Raw genomic sequence first — 19,455 nt, forward strand, 5'->3', positions numbered from 1 at the left:
TTTGCTGAAATGAGCGGTAGTTTTTAAAGGTCCCATACCCAACATTAAAATACTGCCTCATCTCCTGGCGTCTGTTGCGCATGATAGCCTTGTACTCGCCAATGCGTAATTTTTTGCCATCTACAAGGCAAGTACGTTTCGGCCTTGGCTTGTATTTGTAGTCTGGGTATTTCTCCAGGTGCTGTTTGCTGAGTCGGGCCTGTTCCTCATAGTATGGCTGCTTCTCTAGGTTTGTCATAGCTTTCCAGCGAGATCCTGTCGCAAAAAAAAAAAAAAAAAGAAAGAATGAGAAATGAGATTCTACTCATCCACAAACACTGAAAGGCAGAGAAACAAGTAGGTCACCCAGAACAAATACCTACGGCCATAACACTTTGGGCTGGGAATCTGTCATAGCTTCTAGACAGGGGTCAGGTCTTGTTTGTATTTGACTGGTAAACCTCTTGGGCATGGCCAAGAGGCAGAGAGGGATGATACTGGAAGTTTTGACTCAATATTCTACTGAAACTTATCTACATTATAATGTCTTTCAGGTGGGAAGTAAAACCATCATCCCGATAATGAACAATCCCTGACACTTTGTTTTAGAAAACAAGGCAGTGTATTTTAACGGAATGGCCAAAGACCCCTTAGATACAGAGTCTGCTCTTCTATGTTCCCCCTGGCTTCCTTTGGCCTTGGGCCTGTTTCACCTCCTGTTCTCGAGGAGGCACCACTCCCATGTGCTGTGATATCATTGCTGCGTTCCACCATGGCTGGATCAAGGCATAAACTCTGGATATGAACACGTCCACAGCTTAGTCTTTCATGATAAATACCGTATCTTTCTAGCTTCCAGGTTTGTGAGAAGCAGCATATGAACTGACTTTGAATGCTATGCTGCTGGATACAGGAGCCTGCAAAGACCCTGAAGCAATGCCTCTAAAAGCTATAAACTATCTCATATGTCTCAGTGGGGTTTTAACTCCAAGATCAAGTCCTGCCGAACACTGCCAGCTCCAACTTAAAGAATTTAGTATGTGTGATGAAGGGAAGAGCACTGGGATACTGGCACACCTCTCCATTGAGCTGCACTAGGGCTTCATTGCTGGCAGCCCTGTTTCTGACACTGTCTACATTAGTGTGGATATTTAAGCTAGGGAAATAATGAAGACTTTACAATTGTTTTCAAATATCTCCTGAAATTTATGAACTAGTACTTCTTAAAAGACATATTACGGGAGCAGAAAGTAAAATTTTGTGAATCAGTCACCCTATTTTATTTTTCCATGAACTATAGAAGTGCTTCAGGGCAAAACACATTTCAAATAACAGGAATGGTCCAAGCTGTGAAACATGTGGCCTAGAAGAAAAACTTTATTGGAAAATAGTCAATTTTCCCATTGGAAAAAAAGTTTGAATAGTTTCTCAATTTAATGGCTTCATAATGTCATATGTCATACTTGACTTCCTCTTGTTCTTCATTTTTTATGGTTACTCATACTGTGCTTAGCTCATGCTATTACTCAGGCTGGTCTTAGCTCACTGTGCCCCTAAGCCTCACAATATAGAGAGCGCAGTTATCCCTTCCCAGGAAAGAAAACAGTTTGGTTCCCTCTACAAAGGCCCCTTCTGATTATTGACACCATTTTCCCCATTGCTCTCTGAATCTTTATTCCAAGCTGCAGTTTGGGCTTCTGGAGTGAAGGGCTGGCAGGCTGGCACAGCCTGACCTCACACCTAGAGACCACCGATTCGTAAATAATGATGTCTTTGTTCTGTAGAGGAGCAATCGACATCCCTTTCTTAGCAAACATTACTTTGGAGTCAAAACTATCACTTTTCACTATGTTTACAACATGTAACATGCAGAGATCCTCCAGTGAGTTCTGGAGTGGGAAACAGTTTAGTTACACCGTTGTTAGATTAGGTGCAGCTCTGTCTTAGCATAACTAGATAGTTTCTAGGGCTAGGACTAAAACTCCTGCATGGTACTTCCCATGTCAGGCTGAGGTAGCGTCTGTGCATGGGGCTCTGTGGCTCTGTGTTATACAGGGCAGCAAGCCTCAGCGGCCAGAAGCCTGGTCAGCAGCTTTGCCTCCTGCAGAGAAATTATTCCAAGCTTTTTCTGGCAAAAAGAGCGGCTAGAAAAAGTGACACTAACTTTCCATGCGTAGTACCTCCTAGATTTGGGGCTAAATGACACAGTGATAAATGTGTGGAGACTGTCAAAACACTTAACACCTACTAATGCTGCCTAAGATGGAAACGCAGATAGGGACTCTGTTGAACCATGTTAAGAATTCAGGGTAAAGCCCATGAGCTCTACTGGAAGATGTCCAGATGTAGGTCCACTTTCAAATTCTACCTCACAGACACTGGCACACTGGTGTTTTAGCATATGAAGAAAAAAATAAAAGTTAGTTTAAACCTAGAGTCTTCTAATCACAGACCTGCTGCAGCCCCAGTACCACTTCCTGCTGATGAATCAGTTTTTATTTATGAATAATAAAGTTGAAAACCTATGTCTTTAAACAAATCTTGACGTTTGCTTTACATGCTGTGAGGGGACCTGCAATGTACGAACTCAGATATATTTTGAGACAGATGGACAGACAGAAAGGTAGAAATTCGAATCAGTTGTTGCAACATTGCCATGCAAATGCTCTATCCCAGCACAATTCCTCTTTTGCTGTGCTAGCCCACTTGCTGCAATCCTACAGTCATATCTGGGCAGGCAGATTCTGACCCCCTCATGTGAAAAGATCTGTAAATAGTGGGTGAAGTTAGGCAAACACATAAGTCTTTGCAGGATCAGGGCCATAAAAACTGAAATTTTGATGCATAATATTTGTACATATAGTTACACATACAATATTTATACATAAATGTCATTTGTTATGTTTTTCCTTCCTAAGCTGCAAACTCAACACAACAAAAATCCTGGCAGTCTCACCTCTCTTTGAGCAAATTTTTAATAGCTGCCTTCTGCAGTGATACCTCCTCTTACCGTTACTTTACCATTTTTACAAAATATACTAAATATAATTTACTAGTATGTTTTGAAGTATCATAAATAATTAAGCAAGCAATGCTGTCAAAATAAATTTTGAAAGAGGGCACATTTTCTGATGATAAACCCTGTTTTTTACATTTTAACATTTTCACTTATTTTCTTAGTAATATACAAACACCAACCAGCTCTCTGATTAGTCTTAATCTGAAATTGTGCAGGTTTGAAGAATATATAACTCTGATCTTTGAATTTGCATCCACGGGCAAGATAAGCAATGAATGAGTATTGTCAATCAGCATACTAAAAACTGGTTAAAAATACCTTATGTTTGGACAAAATATATTTGTAATAACTTTATCTGCCGTTGTTTTATGTGTCTGTAAACACACAGAAGCAGGCACAGGTACCTATGCACAGTACCAAGCCCGAGCCCAAACAAGGTGTGATTGAAGAATCTTGAAAAATCTTTCTTTTTAAGGGAAGATTTACACTCTTGGGTGAGCTTTCTGCTCACCATCTGTGTTAGAAAGCTCTGAGTGGGTCAAGTATGCAAGGCTTTTCTCCTTGACTATGAAAACAAGAACCCGTTCCCCTCCCTGGATGAATGCATAATGACAAGCAGGATTCTCGCACAATCCTCGCTGATCTGGTGGCTGAAGTATTTAGAAAATAAATGAGAAAACTGCAAGACTCTGCAGCACCAAACATGGCTCCTGCCCCCGAAGTGAGCCAGGGCAGCTAGAGCTGTGCCCCGGCGGTGACTGCAGACGCGGCTGTGTGGGCCAGCCATCCGAGTCCAGGCCAGAAAAGAGACGCCCCGACACGTTCCCAGCACCTGTGCTCGGGCACACACGCGCGTGCACTAGGTGGGGTTTGGAGCTCTGCTTATCGCTGGGTTTAAGCCAAGTTTCTCTGACAAGAATTTTCAGCTGTTCGCAATATTGCTTAACTTTCAGACCACCAGACTGACATTTGTCAATCCAAGTATTTGAGTCAGGGTGATTTTACGTTTAAAAAACACCCTCACATACACAAACACTTGTATAACGTATAGGCAAGTATGTAGGTTTGTATTCACACACTTGCACGTCCATAAAAGACTTTCTGAAGGTAGTATCTAACTTCATCATTTCCTAATCTCTTTATGTAGATTTCTCAGTGAAGTTAATTAAAATATTTACAAAAATATCTAAACAATGCATTATTAAATTGATAGGGTCCAGCAGACCCATTTTAGCACTTTTTTAACAATTTACTAAAAAAAAATCATTATCTGCAAGTTTAAGTTGCAATGAACAGATGGATGACAAACGTATGCACAGATGAATTTAGTGACAAATCCATGTATCTAATTTTTATGCTCAAAACATAATACCACAGTGTCAAACATAATCCCTAGAGAATTCTAGTGCTAGGAAGGGCACCTCCTCTCATTCTACTATAAAAATGACCCTCGATCAGTGACAACTCCATCTAAGCTACTCCCTGTGACAATGAGCTTTCTGACCTCAATGTGTAGCAGCGCTGCTAAAAAAATGGTAGGGAAAAATTGTGGCTTTCTAATAAAGAGACCCTAATACCTGGCTGAACTGTAAGCTTCTAGTTGCTCACCCTATGCCAGTTAACAGAGAGCTCCCTGCTGACTTCAAAAGACTGGCCTCTTGCAATTGAGAGAAGACCTTTGTAACGTTTCTGTCAAGAAAGAAGATGTCAGGCCATCCCTCTCCATTGCATAGGTGGAATAAAAAAATTAAATGTGATGCTGGAAAGAAACAGAAACATCATCTCTTACTGCCTCAGACCTTGCTTTTTCCCATATCTGGCAGCAAAACAGAAAGAGTTTGGAGTCAGCTATACTGTCTGTCACCTCAACGGGATCTGTAATGAATTTGCACATTTTACTCCAACTACTGTATATCTAATCAGAAAAAGATGTCCCCATATCTCCCTGATCTAGCGCCAAATAGTAAAAGGTGATTCCTTATGTTAACAATTTCAGCAGAATGGCTTATTAAAACCAGATTTTAGGGTATTATAAAATGCTTAGAAGCCCTTTAAAATGTCAACCAGGATCCCCAGAGACTGCGTAAAATGTCAGCCCAGCTCAAGCGCCTGTTTTAAGCAGAATGAATTAGCAGCGTGCTGTCGGAGGTTGTTATCCAAAACAATCAGTTAAGAGGGAAAACATCAAGCTCTCTTTGTACTTTCTATATGAAAAGGGCCATTCAGAATGATCTTGTAGATTTCTGAAGCTGATTATTTAAAAGCAGGTTTAACCAGGTCTACTCTCAATTTAGAAACAGACCAAAACTATTACTGCCCTGTCCTCAGTCTAATCACATCATACACCTCTGACCAGTATAATCCCTTTTAACCAGTATAAGGTTATTTTACCATCAACCTAACCAATTTAGCTTTCTAATCCTGTTTCCATAACTAATCTAATCATCTCATACCACCCTTTTAATCATGGGTTAATGTTGTCACATCTGCCATCAACAGCCAATACATCCTGCCTCTCCAACCAATTTATCTCATTTCCAGTTGCCCCCTGATAACTTTTCATAAGACCACTCTAATCAAGCCAAACTTCAAGCCTCCGACTAGTTTAAACTCAGCATATTTACCAGCCCTGCAGCTGGTTAATGCTGCCATTACAGTTGTGTTACATCTCTCAAGTTGTCTGCAAAACCAATGAGACCTGCAGTCCAGGTAAACATGTTCCCCGCTTAAGCTTCTACCCATGGGCTGAAGGGACATTTAGGCCCTGTAACACAGTCTTTATCAGTAAAAATGCAACATCTCTAATTTGGTCACAGCTACATTTTTTTTCCCTGCAAAACAGTAATTCATTGGCCTTAGAGATCCTCATTATTCACCTTCTGTATCATTCAGTGTATCAGAGTAACTTAGGACAGAATGTAGTCCTGAGAATTTGAGCAAGTACTGAAAAGTTGGAAGACTGTGGCATGAAATTCAGTAGATGATGCTCATGACAAATATTGCTTGAGATGTGAAGAGTAGAAGATATGGAAATTAGTTCTGATGCTTCTTTTTTTGATTTCAGGATTCTTTTCAGAATATTTATAATAAAAGCAGCTTGTGATAGAGATCATGTACTAAAGAGAAATTTAATATAACAGGAACATAATAAAAATCCTTTAAAACTGTCAGTGTATAAAATAAAAGGATGTATTTTAGGATCTTTTCCCTATGGCCATTGATTTGAATAGAAAGTGCTATGGCACAAATCAAATACTGTGTTGTGCTGCCCCACAGAATCTAGCTAGGTGAAATATGTAGGCGAATAAACAATAGCACTTGTTTTGTGCTTGGTCAACAGCCGAATGAAATGAACTGTTTTCTTCTATTCAGTTCATGTTTTTGCACCAAAACCACCACCACAATCTCAGTAATTACACAAGAACATTTCAGGTCATGGTTAATGTATACTGATGGGCAGCATGGTGGAAGCTCCTATCACTGCTGTCCTTGGTGCAGTCATTAAGTGGCAAAACACACATTCTAGAGACAGTAATTCTGTTGTGTCAGGTGCTCAGCTCTATTCAGTCAAAAGTTTTCTGAGTTTTGCTACTGAAAGAACAGTGCTCTATCATTCTTACCTAGTATCTTGCTGATATTGGAGTTGTGCATGTCAGGAAAGGCTTGAAGGATCTTCCTCCGTTCATCTTTAGCCCACACCATGAATGCATTCATGGGGCGCTTGATATGGGGCTCATTGCTACCACGCCCTCTGGATTCCCGATAAATTCTAGACTCTGAAACTCCTGCACTTCCTAAAAAGAAAGAGAAAAACATTCCCAGCTTATGCTTCATTATGCAGCTTCAGCTGCCATCAGTAACCTATGTCAGGTGCTGCACAGTCAATGAGTCAGTGTTCACAATAGGTTAATGGTGTTTCTTCTTTTTACTTGAAGCAGTGGGAATTACCATATATTGTATACTGTCCAGTTTTTAGTTATTCTATTGACTCAATATCACATAATATAGACTTGATGAAGAGTTTCAATTGTTTTTTTCAACACAAAGAATTAAACAGCTTTTCTAAAACATCTTTTACTACTTAATAACGTAAGCCCAACACTTATCCATGTAGATATTCTTTTCATCTTCTTCCTTTCTTGCTTACAGAATGCTGGTCGTACCATGTTGCCTAGCTTCCACCTTTTTTTTGTGATGGGAAAGGGGTGATATATGGCAACATCAGGCATTTCTTCTTAAGCAATTCTCTAACTAGCAAACAAGCATTTACACATCTGCCTGTTTTTGTGCTTACCTCTCCATAACAACATAAACAATAGCAGAGAAAGAAACGAACAGTACACTTGTTTCATCAAACCCAGAAAGTTCCTACAGATGCAAAGTGTGCATCACCTATCAGGTCTGAAATTCATGGATTTACTGTGTGATCTCATTTATCCCACATTTATTTGCCTCCTTTATTTCTTTTTACCATCAGAAATCCATTCTTGGTCCAGTCTTAAGAACTGCAGTGTATAAAAGAGAAGGCTAAAAATCACCTCCAGACTTAAAACACCACATGAAAAATAATTTCTTCCTGCCTTGTTCCATAGCTGCTTATTGCTAACCACTCTTACTCCTCACAGGCCTCCAAAGCAATTGTGTTCTCCTCCAGATCTCATTGACATGTACACACAAACCTGGAAATAAGGATAAGCCATTTGTACTGACCATCAGAATCTCCACTCATGTTGAAATCCATCATAGCGTGGCTAAACTTCCCGTCTTCACTCTGTTTTACTGCCAGTTGCTGAGTCAGGGTCTCCAGTGTTGTTTTGTCCTATATGAGCAAGATGACAGGATTTGGATCAGGAAAATAATTAAATGTTGTAACTACAAAGTTCACAGTAAATTTAGAAGGTTGATAAGGAAGCTGGGTAACAATTAATTCAAAACAGTTTACTGAGCCAAGCATTTAAGAATATGTAATAATAATATTTTTTTTCTGGGAGGGCAATGGTTGCAAACTCTACCAAGTCCTTTTTAAAACACGCTTATTAGCTACTGATGAGCAAACTTCATAGTGTTGAAAAGATTGGTTTAGTTAGGCATGATAAAATTGGCTGCACATCTGAAGAATACTTCAACTCTCTATGTCCCTGGGACTGCAAAGCTGGGCTGGAAGTTTAGATGATACACACTCTTTTGCAATGTATTTATTGTTTTGCTCTATTTCCAGCCGGCAATCAAAGTGCAGAGACATGGGTGACTTTGCCCTTTTTCTTTTTTAAGAGGCAGTATTTTAGGAAGCAGCCCAGAGGAAAAAAAAAAAACACACCCTGCAGTTCAAACTTATTCAGGCCTCGGGAAAGGGTCAGCCTGAATTAAGCATGATACTTGGGCAGCAGTTTGTGTTCTTGTCCAGACTGTTTTGCCCAACCCTACTAACACCCCGTCCGTCATTCATCTAGTCAGAACTATCTGTGAACCCTGCATTGCAACAGGCTAGTGCGTGCTGCCAATTAATCTGTCAGGCTGCAGCGGTGTCTAAAGACATTGCCAGAACAACATGCCAGGGCCATTAATTCCAATGTTCTCTTCAAAACACCTCGCTTCCCCCTGAATTGTTTGACTTTACAAATACAAAGGTGTTCCATTTTCCAACTGTTTTTGTTTTCCCAATGACTTTTACTCATAAACATTCTATCTTCCTGACAATCGTATGTTTAAAAATAAATCTTTCAGGAAAGCAATACCAACATTTCAAAACGTTAGGCACTGTGCCTTTTGCAAAGCTAAGAAAATGACATGATACGGCATGATAATAAAGTGGCTCCAGTTGAAAATATTCTTTTGAGCTTCTTCCTAAAAGAAAGATTGCTGTTCTGTTGCTCTATTGCACTCCTGATGACTATAAAAGATCAACAAACTAAAAAAACTTTCAGATTTCACATGGCAACCGGAAACTTTAAAATGTAGCCTAATAATGTCAGTAGGTTGTATTACAGACAGAAACAGAAAAGAGAACAATGTGAATAGAGAAATGCTTCCTGTAATGTGATGTCCCTGCATCTGCAATTCAAAGAACAGTGCAAATTCATGTAAGTTATTTCACAAAGATTTTCTTGAGAGAGTTAGAAACAGGGTCAATCTGCTCAACTTCTCACGCTCACAGGGTTTAGGGAACACGAGGTTAACTTTCCCACTCCTCACATTCATTTTTCATTGTGGATCCCTTTCACACTCCTGGTGCTCTGTCTATAACCAGACATATCACTACCAAAAGTGTGCAAGATGAGTTATCCTCTTGGGTTTTGCAGGAAAAGCTCATGCAGCAGAGTCAGCCTATCATAAGCAAAAGGGTTTCTGTAACACAACCAGGCACAGCAGACCCAGAAAGCCTGGAGAAGCTTCAAATAAGCACCTGAACTATTCAGGCATTTAGCTTTACCAGACTCTTTGATCTGCTGGTTTTAGCTCAGCTCTCATTTCCAAAGCAGCCTGTCAGCAGACAGAAAGTCAGGAATAAGTTGACTTTGTATTTCTTCAGATGGGTCTCAGGTATATAATGGAAATCAACAGTTTTTCCTCAGAAAAAAATCTATTTACTGTCAACTTCATAATGATAGAGTTCAAAAATTTTTATGTCAGAAATCAATTTAAAAATGCTGCCACCAACCTAAAATATAAAAGAACATCTCCTCTTGTTGAGTATATTATGGGGGAGGGGAGTTATTCTCTGCAGAATTTTCTTGAATCATGTATAAACCTCTTAGGGAAACAGAGCTGAGAGCGCAAAGGGCACAGGCTTAACAGCTTTTTCTTTATGCAGTAAACGCAGCTGTTGAAGTCAGAGGCAGTTACATTCAGAACCACGCTCTGCCGACATGATCTGATTGAGTCTTAAGGTCAGCGAATACTCCGGCATGCTGTCTGCAAGGCACACACCGGGTACGGCTCGTTTATCAGAGTCTGACTTAACAAGCCTACAGATGCTCTGCCGCTATCCATCTTGGGCAAAGTTTTGCATTTGGAGGTACAGCCACATTAGATGAAGTCAGAGAGCGCAGGCATGATTGAAGAGGGGCTGCGAAGGGATGTCAGGTGAGTGCTGAGCTCCTGGGCTGCGCTGCTCAGCCCCAGCACTTGGAGGTGACTCTCCGGACAGCCGAAACACGGGTGAGTGGGGAGACCACCCTTTCAACACAGTGACAGTTTACTCCCTGCTACTTAACCGTAGAGCATGACAAGGTAATTCAATCAGCAACGATATGGTGGCAGGTAAAAAGAACTGCATGACATTGCTCTTGAAACAGAGGATGTCAAAACAGCCACCTGTACTCTTCTATGTTAATGTTTAGAAATGTTTAAGAAGTACTCAGGCTAGAATAAGTCTAAGTCCTGCTCTTTCCTAAGCCTCTGCAACAGCATTAGGGGAGCGGAAAGAGATCAGTGACACCCTAGCAGGATGCAAAAGCCTCACTACCCGTAAGGAGCGTTCTGATTTCCTGTCCTACGCTCTTCCCATTAATCACACAGCATCTGATTTTCCCTAATCCAGACGTACAATTACAAACTATTTCAAAGTGGCTAAGCAGCACTCCCATCTTGTTGTGCTTGAAAGCATTCAGTTGATGACTTACTGCTTTTCATATGATGGAAGCATCTCTTTACTTTCCCACAGAGTCTTTCAGTTTATGGAGAAAGTATTTATGAAACCTCCGAAGAAGCAAAGGAAAAAAGTCTTTTCTTCCCTGACCCCAAATAAACTGGCAACCTGCTGACATTGCGAGCCCAGCCTCCTCTCACAGAACCTATTTAAGAACTTCAGACAAGAGGTCCACAATGGTTTCAATTTTATACAAAAATAGGATCTATTTATCATCATTATCTTGATTCAATAGCAAATTACACATTCTTAAAACTGTGATGGATTAGTTGTGTAAACAGTAGCAAGCTGTGGTACCATACAGCGATAACAGGAGGAGTACACGCGTACTGGGTTCAGCAGCACACTTTAATAAAGCAGTTGTGATATAGCACGAGAGTTCAGGAGACAGTAGCACACTCCTGCACACTATGTTGGACTATACCTTAAACTTATTTTATCAAGCTCTACATCTAGTTGTCTTGCTGGGCAGAGAAAGAAATGGGGAAAAGGGTTCATCTGATGAAATGGCATATGCTTTCAGGTTTTTAAAGGTACAAGAAAATAACCAGAGTGATAATCCCTTTGTTTCATATTTGCCCCATACTCCAAAGGTATAAAATGCTATTCATCCTAGGAGTGATGCACGAGTGGCATCAACTGCAGCCTAGAACCAATACTGCCGGGAAGAACAGGCTCGGTTGGTACAAACCCCGGGGAGTGGTGCAAAGATTTGCTTGTGAGACTCGCTAAAAATCAGACAACACAAAGCAGTGAAACCAAATGGTAAGGAACGTTTCTGCCCTTGTAAGAGAAGAAACATTGGGATCTCTTGCTAAAGATGAATTGATTATTTTTCTTCTGAATGTCTCAATTTTGGATCAGGCCTCAGAAGGCTGAGAGGCATCATATAAACATCTTTTTCCTCTATGAAGAACTTTGGCAGAGGTTGGGAAAACTACCCTAATAGTCACGCCTACTGGATTGTAGGAGAGACTCTCTGTAGGGGCAGCGAAAGCTCTCTTGTCTGCATCATTTAAAACTGTAATGGAAGAACCAAAGAAGATAATACTGCAGAAAGCAATCAATCCCACAATAGTCCAATTGTTCAAAGTATAACCAGAGAGGTCTCATCAATAGCCACAATGTGATGAGAAGTTTCTAAAACTTTATTAATAAAAGAAAGTAATCTGCCGGAGAAGACTGATTTGTACCACAGCTCCTAGCAATGTTCTAATTATATTTAAAAGAACAATGAAAAACACATACACACATGGAATGTGTCATGTAGAAAAAAAAAATATAAAAAATGACTAAGCACCGCAAGTCAGACTCAGTTTTGTGGTCAGCTGCAAAAGTTACTTGGCTCTCTGTCATGGATAGCTGTCATAGTTTAACAAAACATTGATCTAAAAATGACAAGAACTTGGTTGCAGTCTCTTTCACAGAAGAAACATAAAACAAGAAGAGTCAAAACATATGTAGAACAGCCTGATATTGTTTGCCAGAACTCCTCCCACTACTATACAAACATGAAGCAAAACCTTGGAAGGTCTGAGAAATAAAGACATTCTGATATATTTGCCTACTCCCCTCTGACCTCACTGCTCCTGCCTTGTGTTGGATCACGGTACCAATGCTCAGGGTGCACCTGAGACCATGCGCACGCCTCCAGTCCTGAAGGACTCCACAGTTCTTCCAGAATACTGTGAATGCAGGGCATATGGCAACAGATCCCTCCTCCCCCTCTTTGAGACATCCTTTTGGCTGGGGTATTTGGCAAACACTGACAGTACTCTGAACTTCGTTCGAATTGTATTTTGGCAAGAGCTGTTTTTCCGATTGCATAATTCAAGGTTAGCAGTTTTCCTGAAGCAGTCCACTCTTCACTCTTCTACTCCCCTAACCCTACCCCCATTTCCCCTGATACGAATGTTTTTCCTCTCAGCTTGATGCCTGCAGAGATACAGCCAGTGTAGAATACCAGAGGAAGAGTGTTCACGCACATCTCTTCACACTCCTGGTTTTCTTATCCCAAGCAAACTGAAAGGCCAGGCAAAATAAAAATGCGTTTGTAGAGGAGCTGGAGAGAACCACGCACGGTTGCCTATGAACTGTGAGGAGAAACTGTCTCATCAGTTCTTCCACCCAAGAGTTACAAATACACTGATGCACAGAGTGCCTGCTACCTTTGTTCCCTTCAGTGTCAATACGTAAAAAGAAACAGATGGTTGCCTGCTATTGTCCTTTTTAGTGTCCCATTTCCCTCTTCCCCCTCCAAGTGCAGTTTGTCCAGCTATTTATCATCCTGTTCTGCAGGAAAAATGTTCACATCTAAACTCTAAAGGTGCTATTTTTAAATAGATTGAGTTTTGGTAAGTTACTTTTTATCTTAGATTGTTGAGTAGGGCCTGTGACAGTATCTAATGTGGTTTGTGGTGTCAAGGCAGAAGTCTTCTCTCAGCAAGCCTCAGTAAATATCAACCATTCCGATACATACCTTGGTCAATATGCACCAAATTTTAAAAGTACCAGACAGAGTAGCTGCTAGGCTACGATCCTGCAATGAAAGTTCACTTCTGCTTATGACAGAAAAGCATCTTTGATTATCAGACACACTGGTGGTGCCAGGTATTATCCATTCAACATTATGATATTTTCATTAGCTCTCCAAAAAGGTGAAGAGCTTTATCCTACATCTGACATGAGTGAAGGCTTCGTAAAAGTAATCTTCCCATGCAATTCCTCTGCCTCTTGCAATAATAAACATCAGAATAGTTTGTGTTATAAAATCTTAATCTACAGTCCTTCAAAATGTGGAAAACATGAGGTAGGTAGGCATTACAGATGACAGAGAGGTGGAAGAACTTAGAGGAACCACTGGCAGTAGAGATGTGCCCAGAGGTTTGCATATGATGAATTATTTGCAGTCCAGACTCTACTCCTGCATATTAATGCCATGGTACTTTGAAGTAGGTACTGTGCGCATTGTCTGTGTCCCAGTCCAAACCATGTTACAGTCCAGATCCCGTTACACCTATAACTGCTGTAAGAGAATTTCCAGCTCTTTTTGGAAGGATCTTCTATTTAGATTTAGGTTTTTCTGTGTAACAGATCATATTGCCGAAGTGTTTTGCACCCATCAGTGAATTCAGCCACAAAATTTCTCAAAGAAAGGCAGTATTATTAACTCTGTTTACCAGATGAGAGACTGAGTTGCCAATTATGCTCCTATGAGGAGCAAGAAGTTGGACTCGATGATCCCTTCCAACTTGAGATATTCTATGATTATGTGACTTGCCAAAGGTTCCTTGGTAAGAATGGTAGTTTTAGGAACTGAAACTAGCTCTCATGAATCTTATCTAAAAATTATAACCTCAAGCTTGTAATTTCTTTGTGAGTGTGGAATTGTGACTCTTGCTGATGGCACATGTTACAAGGTAAAGCAAAATAAAAATAAGAGCAGTTACAGACCTGACATTACAATGGACCTTGCTTAAGTAACGCTTGCAGGGCTGTAAAACTCATAAAAAGCACATGCATAAAATGATAAAATAGAGTGAGACTTTCAAATGTTGACTCAGTAATTGTTAAACCCCTTCTGGCTGCACAATTTTATAGTCTTCTACTGTACTAATGAAAAGGGAAGAAACAACAAAGAAGAGTTTTAGCCTTCCAATTATATAAACTCTGTGGACCACCAAAGAAGATGAAAGATTATTTATAATGTCACAGCTATTTATCATTTGGGAGATTTTTTTTTGTTGTTGTTGCATCAAAGTTGAGTATGAAGAAACAATGCATCCACCACCCCCTCAGCTCTTTCAGTCTTGCTTATCTGAGATCTCTCTTTTTCGTGGAATAATCCACCCACAGAACCTAAAAGCAGCATTAGAAGCAAGAAAATAAAAGAACATTCTTTATTTGTGGCTCTTCCTGATTTTATGGAAGTTCTTTCAGAATGATCACATTCAGTCTTATTTGGGGCTACATCACTTGGTAAAGGAACCATATCTTTTAGTTTATGGCATATATTCAAATCCAGATTGGCTCAATATTGGCTAGAAAAAGAATTGAATCTGACTTGTAATCTATAGGAAGTGCTATATGGACTCAGTAAAGAGGTGCCCTATGGGGTGTTATAGGGAAAAAATCAGATAGATCAAGTAGATCCCAACATTTAACTACTCTCTGCTCAGGAACAGACACCCAGTCACAGGCAAAATTTGCTGAAATTTTTGTAGTCATTTTCTTTGCTGTACATTGTGGACATAGGTATTTGGTTTCTAATGGCTCTCAATTCAGTACCTTTCAAAGCACTGAAAGCAAGACAGAGTCCACTGAAATAAAAAGAGGAAAATCCTCGATAACTTAGCATGGGTCAGAGCCCTAAGATTTTTAATTCTTTATTCAAGAAAGAATGACTACCTCAGTAAAATATATTATTTGACTTGGAAGCAAACCGATGGGAAGTAGCAATTCTAGAGAAAATGAGGACACTAAGGTCCTCCTTTTCTTTGGTTATGAGCTCTGAGAGATCGTGCAAGTGAGGATTTTAAAATGAAAATGCAGGTGGGACTGGCCCAGCTTATTACTTTAAAGAAGAAATAAAAAGGAAAGCAAAAGCAAAGCAGAAAGATGAGACACTGTTTCCTTCCTAGAAAAGTTTTTGCAGTGTGGGCATGGGCTTTGACCTCGACCAGATTCAGCTGTAATCCACTGCTTACAAATTGGTTAAGAGTTACATGATCCAGTTTCTCACCTAGACTGCTTTCTGGGCTGACATGCTCTGTAACTTTGTGTGAATTGTTCAGTTGCTGCACCTTAGTTTCCCCGAGTAAGCAGGATGGAGATCGTGACATTTTCCCACCATTGTGAAGAGTTTTGAGATCTCTGGATGATATCTGCTGCGTAAATTTTAATGAAGGATTTCACAGTGAGTCAGAAAGAGATGCTATAGCAGATCAGTGAGGAAAGGAAGGGTTAATCGGGGAAGAGAGGTGGCACACCAAAAATGAAACAAGATGAAAATCACAACCCACGCAGGATATCCTGGGAAAGAGGGTTTACACGCATGTAAAGAGAAAGCAAGAACACAATCTCTGCTTTCCTGGCAATTGTTTATTAACCAATGGGTGACTCAACTGTGCAGAAGCAATACAGATATACAGATTATTTTTTACCATTTTCCCTAGAAGGTATTAAAATTATGAAGACTGCTGTACCTTTGTTTACATTTTTTCTAACCCTAACAGAGAAGTTGACATACTACCTAGGCCATCTCCTAAGAACAAAATCACCACATTTTTTCAGTCATGAAGTAAGGCTTAGCTTGTCTACTCCCCAGCATCAGCATCAATACAATTAAGGGTAAACTTCAGCAACCCCAAAACATACTGCTTGTCACTCAGCTAAGTGAATGCCTGCATGTTAGGATGGCTAGATCCCCCAGGAGACTAAGTGGACACAGTCCACCGAAGAATCAGGCTTAGCCTTTGTTACCCTGAAGAGAGGTATTGCACTGATGCTGGTGCCCATGAATGTGCTGAAAGCCCTAGCTATTGGAGGCACGTGATTATGTAAAAACAACAAAAATATCTCAGGAAGTAATTAGCTATCGTGGCTGTAGGGCACAGCTTAGAATTTAAACCCAAGGACTCAAAAAGCTCAAAAGATATAACAAGAACTCCAAATCAACTGTATGTTTTTTTCCAGGAGGAAGCTGATCCATCTTTATTGGGCTTAATAAAATTCCCACTAAGGTATAAACAGCTGCAGTCCCCCCTGATCCACACTGCCTGTGAATGTTTCCAATCTCTGCTCTTCGGAGTGAACGAAGACTTAAATGCCCATTCAAAGTTCAGCAGCTGCAAGGATCAAGGGTTCTTTCCTTGCCTCTTTGCCTGCTGTTCTCCTTGACTTCAACAGGAGTTTCATGTACACATCCATGGGTAGAATTTGTCCCTCCACCTGTAAGTTTTATCTTTTATTACATAAGCCTGCCCATGTATCTCTGTCACAATGATACACTAAAGACACACACAAATACATATGCTTAATTTTTCTTTGAAAAATGTATCTGGGCATTTAATAGATGGTTAATGAGGGGAAAAAAAAAAAAAAAAAAAAGAAGAGGCATTTTAAAATAAAGAGCTAAAATCCTTGGAGGAATAAAAAAAAAATCCTCATTGCAGAATCCCTCCCTCCCATGCGTAGGCACTTGCTAACTGAGAGTAGTGGCATTGTGACAAAAGTAGCAAAACCAAAGGCAGGCTTTACTAAAAGAAAAAGGGGGAGGGGAAGTCTTCCACTGGCCATCTGTGAAAACAAGGCATGTGGCCATTAAATGCAGAGGCTGTAAATATAAATATACACAAGCTCCACAAAGCAAAAGGCAAAAAAAAATGGCGGGGGGGGGGGGGGGGGAAAGGGCGGGAAGTAAAAAGGAATAAACTTTCAGCTGAAGCAAATCAAAATGTTTAATGCTTAGTTACCAGTGCTGGGCAAAACCAATTTTGATCTTTGCAGTGTGCAAACCTGACATGTGTTTTTAATTAAATTTGAGAAAAGTTTCAGGAGAAATGACAATGGATACAGTAGCCCTGTTGAACAGAGGACTCCTTGAACATGAATGATCCTGTTGAGCCTGCTGACTGGACTTACTGAAAGGCTGACATACAGGGTGATGGATGGGTGATGACATAATACCTGCTCGCTGCCTTGTCATGATTTTTGAAAACTATCTGCTCTGTGTTGATAGCATTAACAAAGAGGGCTGCAACCAGCATACAAGAAGTTTTGCTGGCAAAGAATCTCAGTAAGACAAAATGAGGAAGAGGGTAGGGAAAAGGGTAATAAGAAGGGGATATACAGTTGTTAGGATAATACATTAACTTTTGTGTTGTGAGACTGTAACAATCCATTGTCTGCAAGATACTCTCTGGTCTTCACATTGTACAATAATTATTCCAAAGAGATCTCTGCTCACACTGCGAGAAGAGAACAAAAATATTACACTGATCATCCTTCCTAGTGTTTTACAGGCCAGTGAGGAATAGAGTGGGCTACAAATTACAGGACATATATATTAGCAGTCTGCTGAACTTGCAGGGATAAGTGTGTATGTAATGTCTGTGGGTAATATAGCCGCTGCTAGTCACTGGGAATGCTAAAGTATTTTTCCAGTAAAATACTATGGAGATTATGAAAATGGGCAGGTTTTAACTCTTACAAGGTGATTTGGTTTATGATGTTAATACTGCATCTCTGGACTTATTTCCAGTGGGTTTCTCCTGTTTGGGAAGCCCAGCTTGTGCCAGGTCCTGTTCTTGCGAGTTTCAATCTTTACAACTTACTCACTCTAGTCTGGCTGTCAGTGTCTGCACCAAGCATGGGGTCAGACTCTGTTTCACTAAGTCCTCCATTTTCTACTCCTCCATGTTCTTCTCTCCTCCAGCTTTTTCTCAACTTTCTGGTTCAAATTTAACCATTAGGGGAAGAAAAAAAAGGTTATTGAAGTACAGTTCTCTACTGCAAGAGAAATTTAAATCCCATGTGTTAAACCAGCTCCTCCTTATGCCTTTAGTAAAGTGAGCTCCAACATTTTATTTCTCAAAGACAGCAGGGTCTGTGGGTTTGAGAGTCTTAATATCTCCCTCCTCCCTGAGGGGAGAGCAGGGACAGAATTCATTTCAGCTCAGCAGATCACAGCAGTTTCTTAAGAGTTAACTCTGCTATCCCCATCCATCAGGCAGCCAGCGAGGCATCGGGAAGGAATGATGGATGTAAAATTATTACAGGGCTGCCACCCGATATACTTACTGCCATTTGTAACTAACGCTGGAACTGACACACTTTTTTCATTATTAAACATCCACATTAAGTCAACATTGGTCACTGTCATTTCATGTTTGGCACTCTCTTAAGGGGAAGAGGGAGAGGTGGGGGTGGGAGTGGGGAGGATGGTGGGAGGGAATGGGAGAAAAGACATCCTGAACCCAGTGTTCCATAAGCATGAGTAATAAATAGGCTCCTGCTTACAGTGCTGGAATAAATATTGTTACAAATAGCTCTTTAGTTACAGCCCAGCGGACAAGTACATGTCAGAGCCTTTTAAAAGGACACACTCCAAGCAATAACAGGGAGAACTTGTATCACAGGTTAAGAAACACTTCAGCACAGGAGCTACACGTATTCGGATGCACTCATCTCAGAGCGTGCTATGAGCGTGACTGTGTTTGCACACATCTGAAACGCTTGTGTGGCCGTGCATACTTACACAGCCGTCCCTGCCGCCTGCACCTCTAGCAACTGGCACCAGCACCCGGAAACCGGTACCTGCGTTTGTACCGGTGTACAGAGGCACGTGCTCAGAAACCTGCTTGTGTGCCCCCTTTCTCCTTTTTTACAGTTACCAGGGCACATACATGAATGCTTGAGAGTCTGACTACAGTCAGAAAATTACTGGCTAGCTCAGCGTGTGTTTGTGCTGTGTATCTCTGAAGGAGCGCACTGTAGGCTTGTATGCATGCACACACATGCTGGCTCTTTGTGTTTGTGTACATCTCCCTTGCAGAGGAACAGGCAGATTTGGGGCCGAACAAATACACCAGAGTCCACTTGCTGATGTTGCCTGTTGTGGTGTTTGTACTAGATGACAATCTGTGCTCTAAGCTACATGTATAAAAGGTAACATTGTTTATGTATAGTACATATCAAGCTATAATTAACTGTAGATGACAATTACAAATAAAACTATGCTCCCGGGTTTCCAAGAAACCAGAAAAACATATACACACACTACTCATTTATACACGGAAATGTTTCCAAG

At 40.5% G+C, this 19,455-nt stretch overlaps 1 protein-coding gene across 13 annotated transcripts in view; it reads right to left on the bottom strand.

The window, feature by feature from the left end:
* SOX5 (SRY-box transcription factor 5) overlaps window positions 1-19,455 on the bottom strand; it is a 296,063-nt gene that overhangs the window by 9,173 nt on the left and 267,435 nt on the right. For all 13 annotated transcript variants that reach the window (XM_042795201.1, XM_042795200.1, XM_042795196.1 and 10 more), the window contains 3 exons: window positions 7,709-7,817; window positions 6,619-6,792; window positions 39-255 (listed from right to left, as the gene is read on the bottom strand). In XM_042795201.1, coding sequence (XP_042651135.1) covers window positions 39-255; window positions 6,619-6,792; window positions 7,709-7,817 — 500 coding nt within the window. The remainder of the gene's footprint in view (window positions 1-38; window positions 256-6,618; window positions 6,793-7,708; window positions 7,818-19,455) is intronic.

Source organism: Tyto alba, unplaced genomic scaffold (assembly GCF_018691265.1).
Source record: "Tyto alba isolate M040663 unplaced genomic scaffold, T.alba_DEE_v4.0 Super-Scaffold_21, whole genome shotgun sequence".
Classification (NCBI taxonomy): Eukaryota; Metazoa; Chordata; class Aves; order Strigiformes; family Tytonidae; genus Tyto; species Tyto alba.